This window comes from Rhinoraja longicauda, chromosome 9, assembly GCF_053455715.1.
Source record: "Rhinoraja longicauda isolate Sanriku21f chromosome 9, sRhiLon1.1, whole genome shotgun sequence".
In the NCBI taxonomy this organism is placed as follows: domain Eukaryota; kingdom Metazoa; phylum Chordata; class Chondrichthyes; order Rajiformes; family Arhynchobatidae; genus Rhinoraja; species Rhinoraja longicauda.
Window position 1 is genome coordinate 41564288 of NC_135961.1, and position 20810 is coordinate 41585097.

At 42.4% G+C, this 20810-nt stretch overlaps 1 protein-coding gene across 7 annotated transcripts in view; it reads left to right on the forward strand.

The window, feature by feature from the left end:
* LOC144596672 (latent-transforming growth factor beta-binding protein 1-like) overlaps positions 1–20810 on the forward strand; it is a 289705-nt gene that overhangs the window by 132173 nt on the left and 136722 nt on the right. For 4 of the 7 annotated variants that reach the window (XM_078405313.1, XM_078405316.1, XM_078405315.1 and 1 more), the window contains 4 exons: positions 648–887; positions 10543–10565; positions 12542–12629; positions 13193–13291. In XM_078405313.1, coding sequence (XP_078261439.1) covers positions 648–887; positions 10543–10565; positions 12542–12629; positions 13193–13291 — 450 coding nt within the window. The remainder of the gene's footprint in view (positions 1–647; positions 888–10542; positions 10566–12541; positions 12630–13192; positions 13292–20810) is intronic. The other 3 variants (XM_078405317.1, XM_078405318.1, XM_078405319.1) reach the window with 1 other exon arrangement.

A 20810-nucleotide genomic window follows, 5' to 3' on the forward strand; every position in this document is an offset into this window, starting at 1 on the left:
ATCTGCAGTTCCTTGTGTCGACACAATCCCTCTTTATCCCTGAAAGAGGCTGGAATGAGGGAGGATGTTAACGGGCATGTAAAAGAGATTAGGATTTAGGGGAGTAGGTGAGGGAAGGAGATTGATGGAATTGGTCACCGAGATCATATGGAAATTTGAAATAAATATACAACCATTCAAGCCCAGTGCCTTGCTGCTTAATCTGTGCATGTATTTATTTTTTAAAGACTTGAAATACATCAAAACAAAATTGCACACAAAAAAAGAAATTCTGCAACATGTTGTAGCACTGTGTGAGTCTGCAGCCTTGGGTCAGGACTCTGCAAGTTAAGATCTTCTCCCCCTCCCAACTAATACATTTCCTGCACACAATTACCCTCTGCTTGCCAATGTGTCTAGAGTCGGTCTCATCACTCAACACACAAAAATCTGTACTAATTGCACTAACACATGAAGTTTATCCAGGGGCCAGGTGGACTGTACCTCCCTGCTTCGTTAACAGCTAAAGTAAACGTCAAATTCTAATTTTTTTGAGGTTATTCAATGAAAGTACGATTTTTTGACATTTGTTTTAAATAGTGTGTGTATAAAGAAAGGGCTGGGATATTAAAATCATGCTCACTATTATTTTATCTTGCACTAAACAGCTGCCTTCAAGCAAATTTGTCCAGGTGGAATGGGATATCATGTTAGTCAAACATTCAAGAAGGTGACAGTCAAACCTCGGCCTGATGTTAAGATCCACAGGGTTCCTGATTCTGCAAACTATCGCCCTGTTATTAAACACTCTGGACCAATACCCACTCCAGCACAAGTTCCACCAGAGCAACCCTTAGAGGCCTTCTCCTCCTTTCAAACCCCTCAGCCTGAGATTATAATCCCAGAAGGTAAGGAGCTGTACAAATTTTAACTTGGCTTCAGATGAAAGAGAAAGCTGACTCTCCAATGCTTAACCTAATCACTCTGTATGCTGTTTAACATACTGTGAAGGCAATCCTTTGTTGAGACATGCATAAAACATTCATAATTATGTTTGTGGCTAGACATCGCTGTCCGGGCCTCTAAAATTCCAATGGTCAGCCTGAGGTTCAATAAAACTAAACCCGCAGATGGGAATACCTGGTGTGCAGCTGCATCGCAGGTCATACTGTCAGGTTAAAAAATGATCCAGGGTTAGGGAAGCTTTATCCAAAAGTTAAGAATAAAAGTCACACAAAAATGATAAACATGCAAGGTTGACTTTGGTTAAAGAAATATTCTATTATCCATCAGTCTTCATGAATAAGAAGTTGATCTTAGGATGTAAAATATCTCAGAGCAGAATTTGAAGAAGTAAATGGATCTCGTCCCAGTGTGACTTTAGACTTTAGAGGTCCAGCGTGGAAACAGGCCCTTCGGCCCACTGTGTCTGCGCCAACCAGTGATCACCCTGTGGATGCACTAACTCTCTCCTACACACTAGGGACAATTAACAATGTTGTACTGGAAACAATTAACCTACAAACCTATATGTCTTTGGATTGTGGGAGGACACTGGAGCACCCAGAGAAAACCCACGCAGGAGAACGTACAAACTCCGTAAATACACCACCCATAGCCAGGATCGAACCCAGATCTCTGGCACTGCAAGGCAGCAGCTCTACTGCTACAATTGTCTCTTGCAATTGTTCATCAGTGCCCCAAAAAAGATTTCTTGGTGATTAACCTTATTCCTGTTTATACGATTGTGTTGTGCCTAAATTAGTTACCGTGTTTGGCTGTGGGTGATTCTAGTACGTGCTGAGGCCATGAAAAATGCTACAAAATACAAGTTTCTTGAATGTCTTATTTGATGCACCCCATGTATTTGATCGACGACGGGGGGATTGGGGGGGGGGGGGGGGGGGGGGTTAAAGCCAGGGACAGGCCTTAATAAAATTAGCTAACAGCATCACTGCTAAAATCCACATGTGATGCAAGCACCCTGAGAATGAATTCTATCGTTTTCAGTGGCTTCCAGCAGTTTTAAAACCTTGCATCAGCTGCCTTATCTGATGTGGGACGGAAGTTAGCAGTCTAGCACTTCAAACGCAACTAATTGGTCTGCCATAAGTTAGCCCAGATCATTCCATCTTGTTTATCTCCTTCCAAGGCTTCTCATTGTAGGGTTCCTCTGTTCCAAGACCACTGCGTATGATAAGAATTATTCTAAGTAACAGTCTTCAATCAGAGAAAGTAAGGGCTATCTGAAGTTAGAGAAGTCAATGTTCATACCGCTGGGGTGTAAACTACCCAAACGAAATATGAGGTGCTGTTCTTCCAATTTGGGCTGGACCTCACTCTGTCAATGGAGAAGGCCCAGGACAGAAAGGTCAGACTACCCTTCTTTGGGCATAAAATACCTCAATTGCATGATCTTTGTGTTCTCGGGAGGATAGTGTGGATACTGAATTTGTTAAAAATGAGTTTTCTGGAAACATACATCCAGGAAAATTTGTGCTATATTAGTTTTCGCGAAACCCATCTTATTACCCAGCAGAAGATAACCAGTGTTGTAAAAGAAAGTGAAGGGCAGAGAATATTTTCAAATATTATCTATCTTGGCAAGCCTACCAGGAAAAATTGTGTTATATTAGGTTTTTTTTTACTCAATGAGAATGTGAGATGATAAATTTTGAGAAGTTCGCAGGATGCAAATAATGTTGGAACTCTGCATAAAAGAAACCTGAATCCACAAGCACAGTCTGTGTGGGCATGTTACAGTCAAGAGCTGTGCAGAAATGGAGCACAGGCAGGTTATAATACTCCAGCTCTAATCTCCTCTAGCAGTGTTGATGCACTTTGTGCTTTGACTATTGTTCACTGGGTCTAAGTAAGAGGGCACAAATGTTGGATACCTCATAAGTCTACTTGTGCTCCCACACTGGAAATTGCTCATGGTTCATTGTTTCCCAGAACTAGACATTTTCTGTGGTGTGTGTAACCTCTTCCTTTGATGCTGCTTCATCCCTGTCCTGCTTTTACTTTTGTGTAGGAAGGAACTGCAGATGCTGGTTTAAACCGAAGATAGACACAAAAAGCTGGAGTAACTCAGTGGATCAGACAGCATCTCTGTAGAAAAGGAATAGGTGCCCTTTTCTCCAGAGATGCTGTCTGACTTACTTTTACTTTTAATTTGTTATTGGGACATGGCCGAGACTGGCTGGGCTAGCATTTATTGGCCATCCCTAAATGTCCTTGAATTGAGTGGCTTGCTAGATTATTTCAGGGACACTTGAGAAACATGTCCCTGTCACTTTTTTCAGTGCACTTCCAGTATCGCCAATGCCTTTAATATTTTGCTTCCAGTATCTCCTGCCCCTGCATTCAGTGAATTCTCAACACATTCTCACTGTGCCGTTGGTAAGATCCCAACATCAATAAGGATGAGGTTTCCGAGTACATAAAAGCACATGATAAAATAGGCTGGTCAGCATGGTTTTGTGAAGAGGAGATCTTTGCCTGCTAAATTTGTTTGAATTCTTTGAGGAAGTAAATAGCAGGATGGACAAAGAATGTCAGAGGATGTTGATTACTTGAATTTTCAGAAGGCCTTTGATAAGTGGCGCATGTGAGGCTGCTGAACAAGTGAGAGGCCATTGTATTAGAGGGAAGATACTAGCATGGATAGAAGATTGGCCGAATGGCAGAAAGCAAAGAGTGGGAATAAAGGGGACTTTTTCTGGTTGGCTGCCAGTGACTGGTGGTGTTCCACAGGGGTCGGTGTTGGAACCTCTTCACGTGTATATTAATGATTTGGATGAAGTAATTCATGGCTTTGTGGCTAAGTTTGCGTATGATGCGAAGATAGGTAGAGGGGCAGGTAGTGTAGAGTAAGCAAGGAGTCTGGGACATGGCAGGTTGGGAGAGTGGGCAGAGAAGTGGCAGATGGAATACAGCGTAGCAAAGTGTGGAGTCATGCATTTTGGTAGTAGGAATAAAGGCGTAAACTATTTCCTATTCAGAATTCAGAGGATTCAGAGGATCCGATTCAGAGGATTCAGAAATCGGAGGTGCAAAGGGTCTTGTGAGTGCTGGTGCAGGATTCCCAGAAGGTTAATTTGCAAGTTGAATAGGTAATAAGGAAGGCAAAAACAATGTTAGCATTCATTTCAAGAGGACTAGAAAATAAAAAAAGGGATGTCATTCTAAGGCTTTATAAGGCACTGGGTCAGACTGCATTTGGAGTATTGTGAGCAGTTTTGGGCCCCAGATCTGAGGAGGGATGTGCTGGCTTTGGAGAGGGTATAGATGAGGTTTACAAGAATGATCCCGGGGTTGACTAGGTTAACATATGATAAGCATTTGATGGCTCTGCACCTGTACTTGTATACACTGGAATTTAGAAGGATGAGGGGGGATCTTATTGAAACATATAAGATAATTAGGGGATTGGACACATTAGAGGCAGATAACATGTTCCCAATGTTGGGGGAGTCCAGAACAAGGGGCCACAGTTTAAGAATAAGGGGTAGGCCATTTAGAACGGAGATGAGGAAGAACTTTTTCAGTCAGAGGGTGGTGAAGGTGTGGAATTCTCTGCCTCAGAAGGCAGTGGAGGCCAGTTCGTTGGATGCTTTCAAGAGAGAGCTGGATAGAGCTCTTAAGGATAGCGGAGTGAGGGGGTATGGGGAGAAGGCAGGAACGGGGTACTGATTGAGAGTGATCAGCCATGATCGCATTGAATGGCGGTGCTGGCTCGAAGGGCTGAATGGCCTACTCCTGCACCTATTGTCTATTGTCTATTGTCTATTGTACTTGCTGAAGTTTAGATGAGGGGGGATCTTACTGAATTTTACCAAATAATAAAAGGCCTGGATAGAGTGGATGTGTAGAGAATGTTTCCACCAGTGGGAGAGTCTAGGACCAGAGGGCACAGAATAAAAGGACTTAAGACAGATGAACTTAGGGCATGGATAGGTACGTGCGACTGGAACATTATAACCATTACGAAAACCTAGTTAATAGAGGGGCAGGTTTGGGAACTCAATGTTCCAGAGTGCTTCATGAGAGACAGAGATGGGGGTAAAAGAGGATGGGGTGTTGCGTTAGTCGTTAAAGAAGATGTCACGGCAATGGTCAGAGGTGACATTACAGATGGTTCGTCCAATAAGGCTATATGGGTGGAGCTGATGAACAAGAAAAGGATGATCACCTTGTTGGGAATATACTATAGGCCCTGTAATAGTCAACGGGAAATAAAAGAGCAAATATGCCAGGAGATTGCAGGCAGCTGCAGCTCTAATAAGGTTGTCGTAGTAGGGGTTATTAACTTTCCCTATATTGACTGAGAATGTCAAACTGTGAAAGGTTTAGACGGGTAGAATTTGTCAAATGTGTTCAGGAGAGCTTCCTCCGGCAATATGTAGAGAGCCCCACACAGGAGAGGGCAACGCTTGATTTAGTCTTTGGAAATTGGGAGGGGCATATTTGAAGATGTGACCAAAAAGGTTGATGGCAGAACTGTAGACGTATATATGGATTTCAGCAATGCATTCGACCAGGTTCCGCATGGGCGGACTTCTCTGGAAGGTTTGAGGCTGAGATCGCTGAATGGAGAGAAAATTGGCTTCATGGAAGGGTGATGGTGGAAGGTGGCTTTTAGAACGGGTGGCCTGTGACTAGTGGCATGCCTCAGGGTTCAGCTCATTAGTGTTTACTGTTTGTCATCTATATCCATGATTTAGATGAGAACGTAAATGGCATGATTAGCAAGTTTACAGATGACACTAAAGTGGGTGGGATAGTAGATAGTGAAGATGGTTGTGAAAAATTGCAGTAGGTTCTTGATAGGTTGGGCAGGTGGACTGAGGGATGGTTGATGGAATTTAATACAAAGAAATGTGAGGTGTTGCATTTTGAGAGCACTAACATGGGCAGAACCTACAGAGTGAATGGAATGGCTCTGGGGAGTGTTGTAAAGTAGATCTTGGAGTACAGGCACACAGTTCGTTGAAAGTGGCATCACTGGTAGATATGGTGGTCAAAAAAAGCTTATGGCACATTGGTCTTCCTCAGTTGGAGTATTAAGTATAAAAGTTGGGAGGTCATATTGCAGCTATATAACACATTGGTGAAGCCACATTTAGAGTATTGTTTTCAGTTTTGGGCACCATTTTCTAGGAAAAATGTCAAGCTGGAAAAGGTGCAGAGAAGATTTACGAGGATGTTGCGAGGACAAATTCTTGATTAATAAAAGTGTTGAAGGTTATTGGGAGGAGGCAGGAGGCAGGAGAATAGGATTGAGAGGGATAGATAGATCAGCCATGAATGAATGGCAGAGTAGACGCGATGGGGCAATTGGTTAATTCTGTTCCTATGACTTATGAACTTGTATTTAAGAGCTATTATTTTGCATAGGAGTGAGTGCACAAAGGCTCCGTTTCCTGCTATTGGCTTGAATATGGTCACTGATGGAGCAGACACACCTGAGCTTTGTGATATTAATATAGAATTATTGATAATATATTCTTGATAATCAAATGTCAAGAAAGATCTTGACTCGAAACATCACCCATTCCTTCTCTCCAGAGATGCTGCCTGTCCCGCTGAGTTACTCCAGCAACTTGTGTCCATCTTCGTTTTAAAGGTGAATGCAGGTTTATGGAGTTAGATTTCAGATCAACCCTTGATATGACTCAATGTCAGGACAGGGTTGAATGTCTGAACAAGGATCTCAACCTGAAGCGTGGCCTGTCCATTCCTTCCATAGATGCAGCATGATCCACTGAGTTCCTCTACCAGTTCGTGCATATAGCATTTTATCGAGGTTTCTGTTTGGAAACTGCTGCTGCCAATTTGACTCAAAACGTTACAGGCTGTAACAGGCAGGCAGGCTGGCGGTTACAGCCTGTAACAAAACAAAAAAACCTTAATAAAATGTTAATTGAAGATTGGAATTCCAGAAGGGTAATGTCTTTTAAGATGCTTGTTGACTGAGTCAGCTGTTATGTGAAGACAATGTAAGCTTTGTCTGGGAAAACAGTGTTCTATACAACGCTAGAGAAAGCAGACTTAGCACTTAATGAGATACAGACGTGGAGAAAGGTATATTGGGATATGAAGTAATCTTTGATTTGATTTATTATTAGATTGCTTGGCTCCTTCATAAAATGAAAAATGCAGCAAAATAAAATTGCAGTTCATTTTGTTCCCAGTCTGGTCCTGTGGCACCCTCCCTGAAGGTAATGGCTCCTGTTGCCAAATACTAACAGGGTTGGCAATTACTCTCTGCTTTGTAAGTAGGGGAGCCATACATCTAGATGGTGAACATGGGGAATGCTCTGTCTTTAACCATTAAGGAAGTGATAGCAGGGCATGTAGAAAATAATAAAAGGATTGGACAGAGTCAATATAAAAAGAATATTGGAGGAAAGTGGCATTTTGGCAAATTAGAACTTTAACGATTTAACTAGCAGAAAAGCAAAAAAGTTCACAATTAGAATACATGGCATTGGGGATAATGTTATGCTGTGGATCAATGAATAGTTAACAGACAGAAAATAGACAGGACAGTAGGAAGGAAAGGGTGATTTTTGGGTTTTGCGACTGTAACTAAGGAGATACCACGAGGATTAGCGTTGGAGTCTTAGCTGTTAACAATCTATAGCAATGATTTGGATGAACAGATAATGCAAAATATAAGCAATTGCTTCCTATAAAATGCACCATGGGCTGTGAGGAAGATGTGGAGAGGCTGCAGGGGATGTAAATATTTTAAGTGAATGAGCGAGGAATATCCTAGATTATTTGTGAAAAGGCCTTCGATCATCCACTGTGACAGCAAAAATTGGAAACAAATTATTTTTGAATTGTAAGAGATTGACATCCTTCAAGACAGTGAATCCATAAAAACCACCAGCTCAGACAGTGTACCTGGCCAGGTACAAAAGACTTGTGTGAACCAACTGCTAGAGTATTCAAGGACATCCTTGACTTCTCACTTCTGTGGTATAAGGTTCCTATCTACTTCAAAAGGCATCTATTGCACCTGTGCCCAAGAAGAGCATGGTGACCGACCGGATTGATAACTGTCTGATAGCACCTACATGCAATGCTTCAAGAGGTTTGCTATGGTGTGATCCAACTTCTTCCTCAGAAATAACTTGGATCCATTTCAATTTGCCTGTCGCTGCAACATATCAACAGCTGTTGCCATGTTGCTCTGACCATCTGGATAACAGGAACATGCACAACAGGCTGCTGTTCATTAACTGCAGCTTGGCGTTCAACACTATTATCCCGTCCAAATTCATCATCAAGCTGGGCCTCCATACCTGGGCCTCTATGCCTGGGCCTCCATACCTATGCCTCCATACCTGGACCTCCATGCCTGGGCCTCCATACCTATTCCCCCATACCTGGGCCTCCATGCCTGGGCCTCCATGCCTGGGCCTCCATACCTGGGCCTCCATACCTAGGCCTCCATGCCTGGGCCTCCATACTTGCCTTTGCAACTGGAAACTTGACATCCTCATCAGCAGACATCAATCGGTGCAGATTGGTTACAAAATCTCCTCACAGACAATATACACTGGTATATGCACCTCATGGTGGAGTGCTTAGCCCTCTCCTTGTCTCCCTTTACATCTATGTCTAGCTTCAATACAATTTATAAATTCACTGATGGCATCACTGTGGTTGCCAACTCATGGATGGTGAGCCAGTGTGCAGGGGAGTGATAGAACACGTGGTTAAGTAGTGCCGCAACAACAAACTCTCACTCGACGTCAACAAAACCAAGGAACTAATAGTTGTCTTCAGAAAGGTGAAGCCGGAGACAACATGCCAGGTTTTGTTTAAGGCTCGGTGGTGGAGAGAGTTAGCAGTGTCAAATATTTTGGTGTTAACCTCACAGATATCCTGTTCTGGGCCCAGCACATAGATGTGATCATGATGGAGTTGTGCCTGCGCCTCTATTTTGTTAGAAATCTAAAGAGATGCAGCATGTCTCTGAATAATCAAAGAAACTTCTATGGATGCATTATAGAATGTATCCTGGCTGATTGCATCATGGCCTGGTATGGCAAACCTGGTTCACAGGAATACAAAAGGTTGTATAGGGTGGTGGACTCAGCCCGGTCCATCAGGGGCACACCTCTCCCCTCCATCAAAGGCAGCTTCATGAAACGCTACATCAAGAAGGCAGCATCAATCACCAAGGATCCATGCCATCTGGGCATTGCCCTCTTCTCACTGTTACCATCAGGCAGGAGGTACAGAAGCCTGAAGTCACACACAACCAGATCAGCATCAACTACTTTCCTCCACTGATCAGGTTCTACGCAACCCTGATCCTACCTCGTCTATGGAACTCCTCCAGCATTACCATGATCTTATTTTTTTTTAAATTGCATTCTGCGCTAATGTCTTGTTATTTTGCTCATTCTTTCCTTTAGAAATTTTATGTGAGATTTATGTATAATTTGTCTTTGTGTGTTGGTCTGAATCTATGTGCTGTTATGTTGCTACAAGCAAGATTCATCATTGTACATGTGCCTTACTTAACTTACTGTATTTGACAATAAATTTGATTTGACTCAATAAAACATAGAACAAACGGAACAACACATGAATGCGCTCCTCGGCATACAAGTTTTTGATGGACATGAGTCATCATGCAACTCCATAAGACTTTAGTTGGGCGTCATTTGGAGTATTGCGTGCAGTTCTGGTCGTCCCATTACAGGAAGGATGTGGAGGGTGTGGAGAGCTTGCACAGGAGGTTTACCGGAATGCTGCCTAGTTTAGAGGGTTTCAGTTACATGGATAAACGGATTGTTTTTCTGTAACGTCAAAGGTTGAGGGGAGATTTGATAAATTATGAGAGGCATTGATAGGGTAGACAGTCAGATCCTTTCTCCTAGGGGGGAAATGTCAAACACTCAAGGGGATAGCTGTAAGATGAGAGGGGGAAAGTTTTATGGAGATGTGCTGGGCAAATTGTTTGCTCAAGGAAGATCTAGGGGTCTGGAACTCTGCCAGGGATGGTAGTGGAGGCAGATATGATAGTGGCGTTTAAGAGACTTTAAGATGGGAGCATGGAAGGTCAAGGCATTGAAGGACATGGATCATGTACAGGCAGATAAGATTAGTTTAGCTTGGCATTGTGTTCGGCTCAAGCATTGTAGGCTGAAGTGGAATAGTTCCTGTGAGATACTATTCTATGTTCTATATTCTACAGTAAGTAGTGAAGGTTTACCATGATGGGTACTTTTCATTCACTATTCTGCCACAGATAATAACAAATTTCTGGAATAAAGTATCTCTTTTCCACTCGTGTCATTAATCGGGCCACAGGATATTGTAAAACAATCTTTTTTTCCAGTTTCAGCCAATCCAAATAAAATTCAACATTTCCTTACATTTCTTTAAAGCTTTTCCAAAATCTCTCAAAATATCCCCTACTTTTGTAACTTTGCATGAAAACATTAAACTTTGTTTTTTATGTGAAAAATGTATTTAATTTCCCAAGAAATTGACTTGCACTAATCCCTCTTTCTGTCATGTTTTTTTTTATTACAGTGGGCACCACCGCACCAGAACAGGTAAGTTTCAGTCCTTGATTATGGCAGCATAGTTATTAGATTTTCAGTTTGTTCAATATAAAGCACTCACTTATATAAATCAATGCTTAGTGTGTTTTCCCAGTGTGGAGATTGCTGCTGATTTATTATTGTCACTTATACCAAGATACAGCAAAAAACTTTATTTTCCATTGAATCCAAGCAAATCAAAATAGAAATCAGGCAACAAAAGCTTTTCACTGTACCTCGGTACACGTGACAATAAACTAAGTTGAACTGAAATCATACCATGCACACATACATCAAGTCGTGCTGAGAAAATAAACAGAGTGCAAAATGACATTATTCCAGGGAAATTTCTTATTTCAGATAAAACAGAGTGCAGAATGACATTAATATTGACAGTTACATTTTGCAGAAGTTTGTTTTCTTGTGAACATTTGAGAACTAAAATTACGTCCTTCCAAATTCATGTAGAACCCATCAGAAAACTGGGTGACGATGCTTAGTAATCCCAGGCCCGATGCACTGGCTGTAAATTAGGCAGAACTGCTGGAATTGTTGATTAATTTAATATATGCTGATGCGAGATGAATGCAATGGTGTCTGATTGTCTCTTCAACTCTGGGATCAGAATGTTAATTTACATCTTAACCGCACACTGTCTTAATAAAAGCATTGGTTCACTTTAAGCCACTTAATATATTAGTGCAAGTCAATTTATGAGTGCTAACTCGATAAACCTCCATTGCAGAATAGAAATATCCAGACTAAATACCATTATAAATTCTGCAGGTAATTGCAACGTCGATTGCAATGTTATATGTGAGTTTTCCTATTATGTATTCCAAACCATACATTCTGCTTGGCTTTCATAAAGCTACTGCATCCAATCATCCCTGGGAGCATCGGATTCAGGGACCAGAAAGTGTGAAGCTGAGCCCTGAATGTCGCTTTTTGAACCCTAGTGCTGTTCCTCCTAATGAATCCCAGTGTTGCTTCATATCTCCAACCATCGTATCACAATTACGTGACTTGTGTAAAAACAATAAGTTAGGAAAGTTTGGGTTTAAGATAAAGTCAAGTGCTTGAAGAAGAATAGCAGCACGGTGGTGCACCGGGCGGCACAGTGGCGCAGCGATAGAGTTGCAGCCTTACAGCGCCAGAGACCCGGGTTCAATCCTGACTATGGCTGCTTGTCTGTACGGAGTTTGTACGTTCTCCCCGTGGCCACATGGTCTTCTCCGGGATCTCCGGTTTCCTCCCACACTCCAAAGACGTACAGGTTTGTAGGTTAATTGGGTTGGTATAATTGTAAATTGTCCCTAGTGTGTGTAGGATCGTATTAGTGTGCAGGAATCGCTGGTCGGCGCGGACTCAGTGGGATTAAGGGCCTGTTTCCGCGCTGTATCTCGAAACTAACTAAAAAACTAAACTAAAAATAAAGAAAAATAGAGAGAAACAGGGAGAGATATTAATGAGTTAATATGAATGAATGTCAGGAAAATTAAGATAAAAATGAAGAGACATTGAGGGAGGAGGGAAGGATGAAAGAAAGAAGGGATTATATGGCAGAAATGTAGAAGGGAAGGTGAACAGAAATGGATAGAACAAAAGAGAGCAAAATGGGGTGAGGGAAAGGAAAATGAAAGAGTTGTGGAGATTCTCAGCAAGTCAGACAGCATCTGCAGAGTGAGAAGCAGATGTAATGCTTTTGGTTAATAATCTCTCCTGATGGTCCAATGTTGATAGATTAGGACAGTGAACATTAAGGCATGGAATATCCATTTGTAGAGAATTCCCTGAAATGAAGGAAAAACAATGGGAACAATTGTGATTCTGCCTGATTTAAAAATACTTCAACATCATAAGTGTAATCACTGGCTATGTCAGGTTGTGGCTGATTATTATGTGATGTCGGTGATTTTTTGTGTTTTTTTATCAAAACATTTCTGCCTTTACAATAATTAAAAAATATATATTTTGTTTGCATTTAGGAGCTTGAGGAGAAACAAGTTGCAGAATCCAGTCTGCCCCAGCTATCTCCCAGTATTAGTACAATACAGATAGCCTCTGACTTCCCTGGTATGTTCTCTTTTTATCACAACCAACCAACACCATATATCGATGTTTCTTTTCTCTGCGTGCAGTTGTAGCAACAGGGAACTGTGGGTCTATTTATGGTTTGTTGAATGCTCGGGATTAACTAAGTCTGTTGGGGTATTTTAGTCAAGCACTGATTTTCCGTTTGACATGGCCTGGGCTTTGAAAATAACCTCCACTCCTGAATCTTAACAGAGCCAGCTGAGCATGAGAGTTCCTCAAGACTTTCTTTCCCAATTGTCTCTGAGCTCTCCTCCATCTGGTCCTTGTGGAGGCCTGTACATTTAATACCAAGGACTTGCGATTTGTTTGCATAGAATAGGAAAGGCTCTAAATATCATTTGTGTAGACAATCTGCAACGGTTGGGTGGTCTTGCCCCCAAAATAGGCTGCAGCATTAGTATGAATTTAGACTGCAATGTAATGCTTTTGTCCATTTTGGCTCTAGGTGCCTTTTGCAGAACTGAAGTGGCAGTTACAGTATTTGAAAAAACATTTTGCTGTACCATTTGCTGCTTACTTTTATATTTTCCTGTCTTTCACAGAAGTGGTAGAAAAAAACTCCCCACCAAGCCCAGTCCATATTGCTCCTGAGGCATCTGCATCCAGCTTGACTCATTTCATTGCATCTACTCAAGTCGCAGGTACAGTAAACAGATCGCAATAGTTTTACCTCTCTCTGTTTTTCCCAAATGGTTACCAAGACATCCATTGGGAAATTCAGGACAAGTCAATATTTCTGCTGACCATTCATTATGATTACACCAGCAGAAGCACTGCAGTGGATATAATTTGGTTTGGAGAAGAGATAATAAAGAAACATTTCAGTTAACTCTAGGAGTCCTTATCTGGACCAATTTTCCTTTGAATTGTGAACAGTTAATTAAAAGAAACATAACATTTCTCCCAGGTAAAGCAATGATCTGATGTAGGGGACTTATTAACAGGATAACATACATTTAAAATTGGGAAGAGTCATTAGGTTGAGAAAGGTTTCCTTTTTGAGTTTATACGTATCCTGCATTATTTTCCACCTTATTCGTAAGTGCAGTCTTCCTCATACATCCACCCAGTTCTTTCCCGAATCTCTTTATACGACTTTAATGGATGCACTCAGTAACCGGTAAAAGTTTAACCTTGTGATTCCCCACCTCCTTCCCCACCAACATTCTTGGTCCTGATTTACTAACATTTGGCTGAAGGATCCAAACTTTGGCCCATTTACCGAAGCAAACAAACAATGCGGTGGATTGTATGGATTTCAGGATATAATTCCATCTTTGGTAATCCTTTTAAATGCTGTACCTTCAAAATCCAGAGTCCCTTTAAATGAACAGACTCATATTGTAGGTTGCCACTGTGTTTCTTGAGAATTCTCTCTCAAGTTGACTTGAGGATTGTGAAGGTAGACCACAAGCCTTGGTTTCAGAGCCCTGCCACCTTTGTTGGTACCAGCGTGGGCATGCATAGAGAAGATGAATCGTTTTATCAAATTCAAAAATGTTTGACTTGAAATAGCTTAAACACAAGGAACTGCAGATGCTGGTTTACAAAAAAAGGATATAAAGTGCTGCAGCAACTCAGTGGGTCAGGCAGCATCTTTCAAGAACATGGAGAGGCGACATTTTGGGTCGCGACCCTTCCTCAGACTGATTGTAGAGTGGGAGAGAAAGTTGGAAGAGATATGGGGTGGGACAAGGTGAGGCAAATGACTGATGAATGCAGATCATAGAGTCATTGAGTCCTCCATCACGGAAACAGGCCCTTGCCAACCGAGGTGCCCCACCTACTTAAGGAGGTGGTGCTAGAAATTGTGGACGCATTGGTGATCATTTTCCAATGTTCTATAGATTCAGGGTCAGCTCCTGTGGATTGGAGGGTAGCTAATGTCCCACTTTTTAAGAAAGGAGGGAGAGAGAAAACGGGAAATTATAGACCAGTTAGTCTGACATCAGTGGTGGGGAAGATGCTGGTGTCAATTATAAAAGACGAAATTGCGGAGCATTTGGATAGTAGTAACAGGATTGTTCCGAGTCAGCATGGATTTACGAAGGGGAAATCATGCTTGACTAATCTTCTGGAATTCTTTGAGGATGTAACTAGGAAAATTGACAGGGGAGAGCCGGTGGATGTGGTGTACCTTGACTTTCAGAAAGCCTTTGACAAGGTTCCACATAGGAGATTAGTGGGCAAAATTAGAGCACATGGTATTGGAGGTAGGGTACTGACATGGATAGAAAATTGGTTGACAAACAGAAAGCAAAGAGTCGGGATAAACGGGTCCCTTTCAGAAGGGCAGGCAGTGACTAGTGGGGTACCGCAAGGTTCGGTGCTGGGACCGCAGCTATTTACAATATACATCAATAACTTGGATGAAGGGATTAAAAGTACCATTAGCAAATTTGCAGATGATACAAAGCTGGATGGCAGTGTGAACTGTGAGGAAGATGCTATGAGGTTGCAGGGTGACTTGGACAGGTTGTGTGAGTACTCCCTTTTGTACAAATGTCTCCCTAGAGCTTGGTGGAAAGGAACACTGTATGTAAGAGATCAGCATGATGATGACACTGGTGTGACCAACAATAAATTTCCTTCCCCACCTTCTCCACATCAAGTGATCAGCAAATAAATGCAAACTCATTGCATCACATTGTCAGAGGTAATTCCTGGATGTGATTTCTCCTAAACGTTGATGTAACTTGTGAATAATGTGGGCTTTTAAAATGTTGGGAGCATTTAACTGGTCCCTTTAACTCTTTTGCTAAAGTCTGTAGGGCATCCTGCCTCATGGTGTTTTAAATAATTTAAAAGTAAATAATGTATTTAGGTCAAACGAGTATATTATTGCCTTTCGTCAGCTTAACAGGTGAGCAGATGTTTAAAAGAAGCTTGGCTCTGTAATAGGAAACAGGATTACTAAAGTAATCAAATTTAGTTTGGTGTATTTGGTTTCCTATTAAGCATCAATAGCAATGTTTAAAGATTCCACAGAGCTGTACAAAGGTTCCTTCTGTTTTAGGTGTATTGCTCTGTTTGCAAAAGTCTCTTGTCTGGCGGTTAAATCTCTGGACAGTTATGATGAGGACATTAAGGATATCATAAGAACACAATTATTGTAGGATTTTATTGCCTTAGTGGAACTTTCCTCACATTGCAGATACAACTGAGTAGGATAGTTTGGCTGGTACATATATTATCTATATTAAACTGACATGTGTTATCTATCTATCTATCTATCTATCTATCTATCTATCTATCTATCTATCTATCTATCTATCTATCTATCTATCTATCTATCTATCTATCTATCTATCTATCTATCTATCTATCTATCTATCTATCTATCTATCTATCTATCTATCTATCTATCTATCTATCTATCTATCTCTGTTTGTTATTTGTTATGATGTTATGATGTATATATATATATATGTTATATATATGTATATGTATATATATAACTGGACAGGTCAAGGGTGAGGAGGCAGACAAAGCAGTCCCTAGTCCTCCGGGTTGGGCATGGGGTTAATTACCCCACCCTGGAAAAAAGTGTGAGTTACAGAAACTCTGACGAATGAAAACCAAATTCCACACCTGGTTGAAGAAGGTGCCCCAGCGACGGGGAACATGATGCTTCCCAGCCAAACCCGCAAGGGCACTGGGAAGCTGACATGCCTTCTGACGCTAAAGAAATCTATCCTTGTGGGGACATGGAACATAGATTTGTTCTCGAAATATAGCCAAAACAGTACATGATAGCGCAACAATTTTAGGCCCACCCTACTCACCATTCCCCTGCGGTCTCAATAAATCAAGTTTTGTTACTTGATTTAATAAACTTTAATAAATGCTCTCCCCCCCCCACCCCGCCGGGAGGATCGGCGCCGGCGTGCCCCGTGCCTGACCTTTCTCCCGTGGTGCAGAGCGGTGGCAAAGGGTCAAACAAAATGACCGTCGCCACCGACCGCTGCAGGAGAGGTTTCGGCTCTGGCCGCAGCGCTAGCCGCACGAGGCCATGGTGAGTGGTTCCCTCTCCCCTTACCTGTCCCACCTCGCCCGCCCATGGCCCCGGGGGACACTCCCAGGCTGGCACCGGGTCCACGGATCGTCAGTTGGGGGTGGGTTGCTGGAGAGATCTGGACCCAACGGGTCCACGCCCGTCTAGTATGTGTTAAAATGCCTACCGAAGAGAGCTGTTGGTGGTCCAACAATGGGACTGTTCAAAGCTACGGTGGCTTAATTTTGGGCAGATATCAAGAGAGAGTGTCAAGAATGTTTTATTGTCATATGTCCCAGATAGAACAATTTAATTTTTACTTGCAGCAGCACAACAGAATATGTAAACATAGTACTCTGCAAACAATATAATAGAGAGAGAAAAATAAGTTCAGTGTGTGTATATATATGTGCATACTCACAAATACACATATATATATATTTAGATCTATAAATACAAATATATATATAGATCATATACACACACGCACACGCACAAATACTTACACAAAAAAACAAACAATAATAGTGCTATAATAACAATAGTGGTCTATGAGTTCAGAGCTTATTTGAGGTTGTCGTGTTTAATAGCCGAATGGCTGAAGGGAAGAGAGAGATATGGAGATGGGATAAGAGAGTTGAGCCGAAAGAGAAACTGTAAAGTGAAAGACAAAGCAGGTTTGAGGGGCCTCTCCCAGCTCAGCCGTTCTCCTCAGGGCTGTGTCACGCTGTTTGATCCGTTAATAATGCTGAGGTTATTTAGTGAGAAAGCTCATAAGTCAAGTAAAACTAGAACAATGTGTCGGAAGGAACTGCAGATTCTGGTTTACTCTGAAGATAGGCACAAACTGCTGGAGTAACTCAGCGTCTTCAGTCCGAAGAGAGTCTCGACCCGAAATGTCACCCGTTCCTTCTATCCAGAGATAGAAATATAGAAACATAGAAAATAGGTGCAGGAGTAAGCCATTCGGCCCTTCGAGCCTGCACCGCCATTCAATATGATCATGGCTGATCATCCAGCTCAGTAACCTGTACCTGCCTTCTCTCCATACCCCCTGATCCCTTTAGCCACAAGGGCCACATCTAACTCCCTCTTAAATATAGCCAATGAACTGGCCTCAACTACCTTCTGTGGCAGAGAATTCCACAGACTCACCACTCTCTGTGTGAAGAAATGTTTTCTCATCTCGGTCCTAAAAGACTTCCCCCTTATCCTTAAGCTGTGACCCCTGGTTCTGGACTCCCCCAACATCGGGAACAATCTTCCCGCATCTAGCCTCTCCAACCCCTTAAGAATTTTATATGTTTCTATAAGATCCCCCCTCAGTCTTCTAAATTCCAGCGAGTACAAGCCTAGTCTATCCAGTCTTTCATATGAAAGTCCCGCCATCCCAGGGATCAATCTGGTGAACCTTCTCTGTACTCCCTCTAAGGCAAGAACGTCTTTCCTCAGATTAGGAGACCAAAACTGCACACAATACTCCAGGTGCGGTCTCACCAATGCCCTGTACAACTGCAGTAGAACCTCCCAACTCTTAAACTCAAATCCTCTTGCTATGAATGCCAACATACCATTCGCCTTCTTCACTGCCTGCTGCACCTGCACGCTTGCCTTCAATGACTGGTGCACCATGACACCCAGGTCACGTTGCATCTCCCCCTCTCCTAATCGGTCACCATTCAGGTAATACTCTGCTTTCCTGTTCTTGCCGCCAAAGTGGATAACCTCACATTTATCCACATTATATTGCATCTGCCATTCATTTGCCCATTCGCCCAATCTATCCAAGTCACTCTGCAGCCTCCTAGCATCCTCCTCGCAGCTAACACTGCCACCCAGCTTCGTGTCATCCGCAAACTTTGAGATGTTGCATTCAATTCCCTCGTCCAAATCATTAATATACACTGTAAATAACTGGGGTCCCAGCACTGAGCCTTGCGGTACCCCACTAGTCACTGCCTGCCATTCCGAAAAGGACCTGTTTATTCCTACTCTTTGCTTCCTGTCCGCCAACCAATTTTCTATCCACCTCAACACTGAACCCTCAATACCGTGTGCTTTAAGTTTGTACACCAATCTCCTATGTGGGACCTAGTCCAAGGCCTTCTGAAAGTCCAGATACAACACATTGACTGGTTCTCCCTTATCCACTCTACCAGTTACTTCCTCGAAAAATTCTATAAGATTCGTCAGACATGATTTGCCTTTTGTAAATCCATGCTGACTTTGTCCGATGATTTCACCACTTTCCAAATGTGATGCTATCACATCTTTAATAACTGACTCTAGCATTTTCCCCACTACCAATGTTAGGCTAACTGGTCTATAATTCCCCGTTTTCTCTCTCCCTCCCTTTTTAAAAAGTGGGGTTACATTAGCTACCCTCCAGTCCTCAGGAACTACTCCAGAATCTAAAGAGTTTTGAAAAATTATCACTAATGCATCCACTATTTCTGAGGCTACTTCCTTAAGCACTCTGGGATGCAGCCTATCTGGCCCTGAGGATTTATCTGCCTTTAATCCATTTAATTTACCTAACACCACTTCCTGACTAACCTGGATTTCCCTCAGTTCCTCCATCTCATTAGACCCCCGGTCCCCCGCTATTTCCGGCAGACTGTTTATGTCTTCCTTAGTGAAGACAGAACCAAAGTAGTTGTTCAATTGGTCTGCCATCTCCTTGTTCCCTATGATCAATTCACCTGTTTCCGACTGCAAGGGACCTACATTTGTCTTAACTAATCTTTTTCTCTTCACATATCTATAAAAGCTTTTGCAGTCAGTTTTTATGTTCCCTGCCAGTTTTCCCTCATAATCTATTTTCCCTTTCCTAATTAAGCCCTTTGTCCTCCTCTGCTGGACTCTGAATTTCTCCCAGTCCTCTGGTATGCTACTTTTTCTGGCTAATCTGTATGCTTCATCTTTTGTTTTAATACTATCCTTGATTTCCCTTGTTAGCCACGGATGCACTACCTTTCCTGGTTTGTTCTTTTGCCAAACTGGGATGAACACTTGCTGTAGTTCATCCATGCGACCTTTAAATGCCTTCCATTGCATGTCCACCGTCAACCCTTTCAGCATCAATTGCCAGTCTATCTTGGACAATTCATGCCTCATACCCTCAAAGTTACCTTTCTTTAAGTTCAGAACACTTGTTTCTGTATTGACTTTGTCACTCTCCATCCTAATGAAGAACTCCACCATATTATGATCACTCTTGCCCAAGGGGCCTTGCACAACAAGACTGCTAACTAACCCTTCCTCATTACTCAATACCCAGTCTAGAATGGCCTGCTCTCTCGTTGGTTCCTCGACATGTTGGTTTAGAAAACCATCTCGCAAACATTCCAAGAAATCCTCCTCAGCACCCCTGCCAATTTGGTTCACCCAATCTATATGTAGATTGAAGTCACCCATTATAACTGCTGCACCTTTAGTGCACGCATTTCTAATTTCCTGTTTGATGCCATCCCCAACCTCACTACTGCTGTTAGGTGGCCTGTACACAACTCCCACTAGCGTTTTCTGCCCCTTAGTGTTTCGCAGCTCTACCCATATCGATCCACATCCTCCAAGCTAATGTCCTTCCTTTCCACTGCTTTAATCTCCTCTCTAACCAGCAACGCTACCCCACCTCCTTTTCCTTTCTGTCTATCCCGCCTGAATATAGAATATCCCTGCATGTTGAGCTCCCAGCCTTGGTCACCCTGGAGCCATGTCTCCGTAATCCCAACTATATCATAATCATTAATAACTATCTCCACATTTAATTCATCCACCTTATTACGTATACTCCTTGCATTGAGACACAAAGCATTCAGGCTTGTTTTTACAACACTCTTAACCCTTATACAATTATGTTGAGAAGTGGCCCTTTTTGATTTTTGCCCTGGATTTGTCTGCCTGCCACTTTTACTTTTCACCTTGCTACCTATTGCTTCTACCCTCATTTTACACCCCTCTGTCTCTCTGCTCCAGCTCCCATCCCCCTGCCACATTAGTTTAAATCCTCCCCGACAGCAGCCTGACCTGTTGAGTTACTCCAGTATTTTGCATAAAACTAGAACAAACACACTTGCTGCCTCCCCCCCCCCCCCAAAGGAGTTACCTCCCTAAAAGGAGCGGCCTGTGATATCAGCAGGCTTACTTGGGTGGGACACTGCATA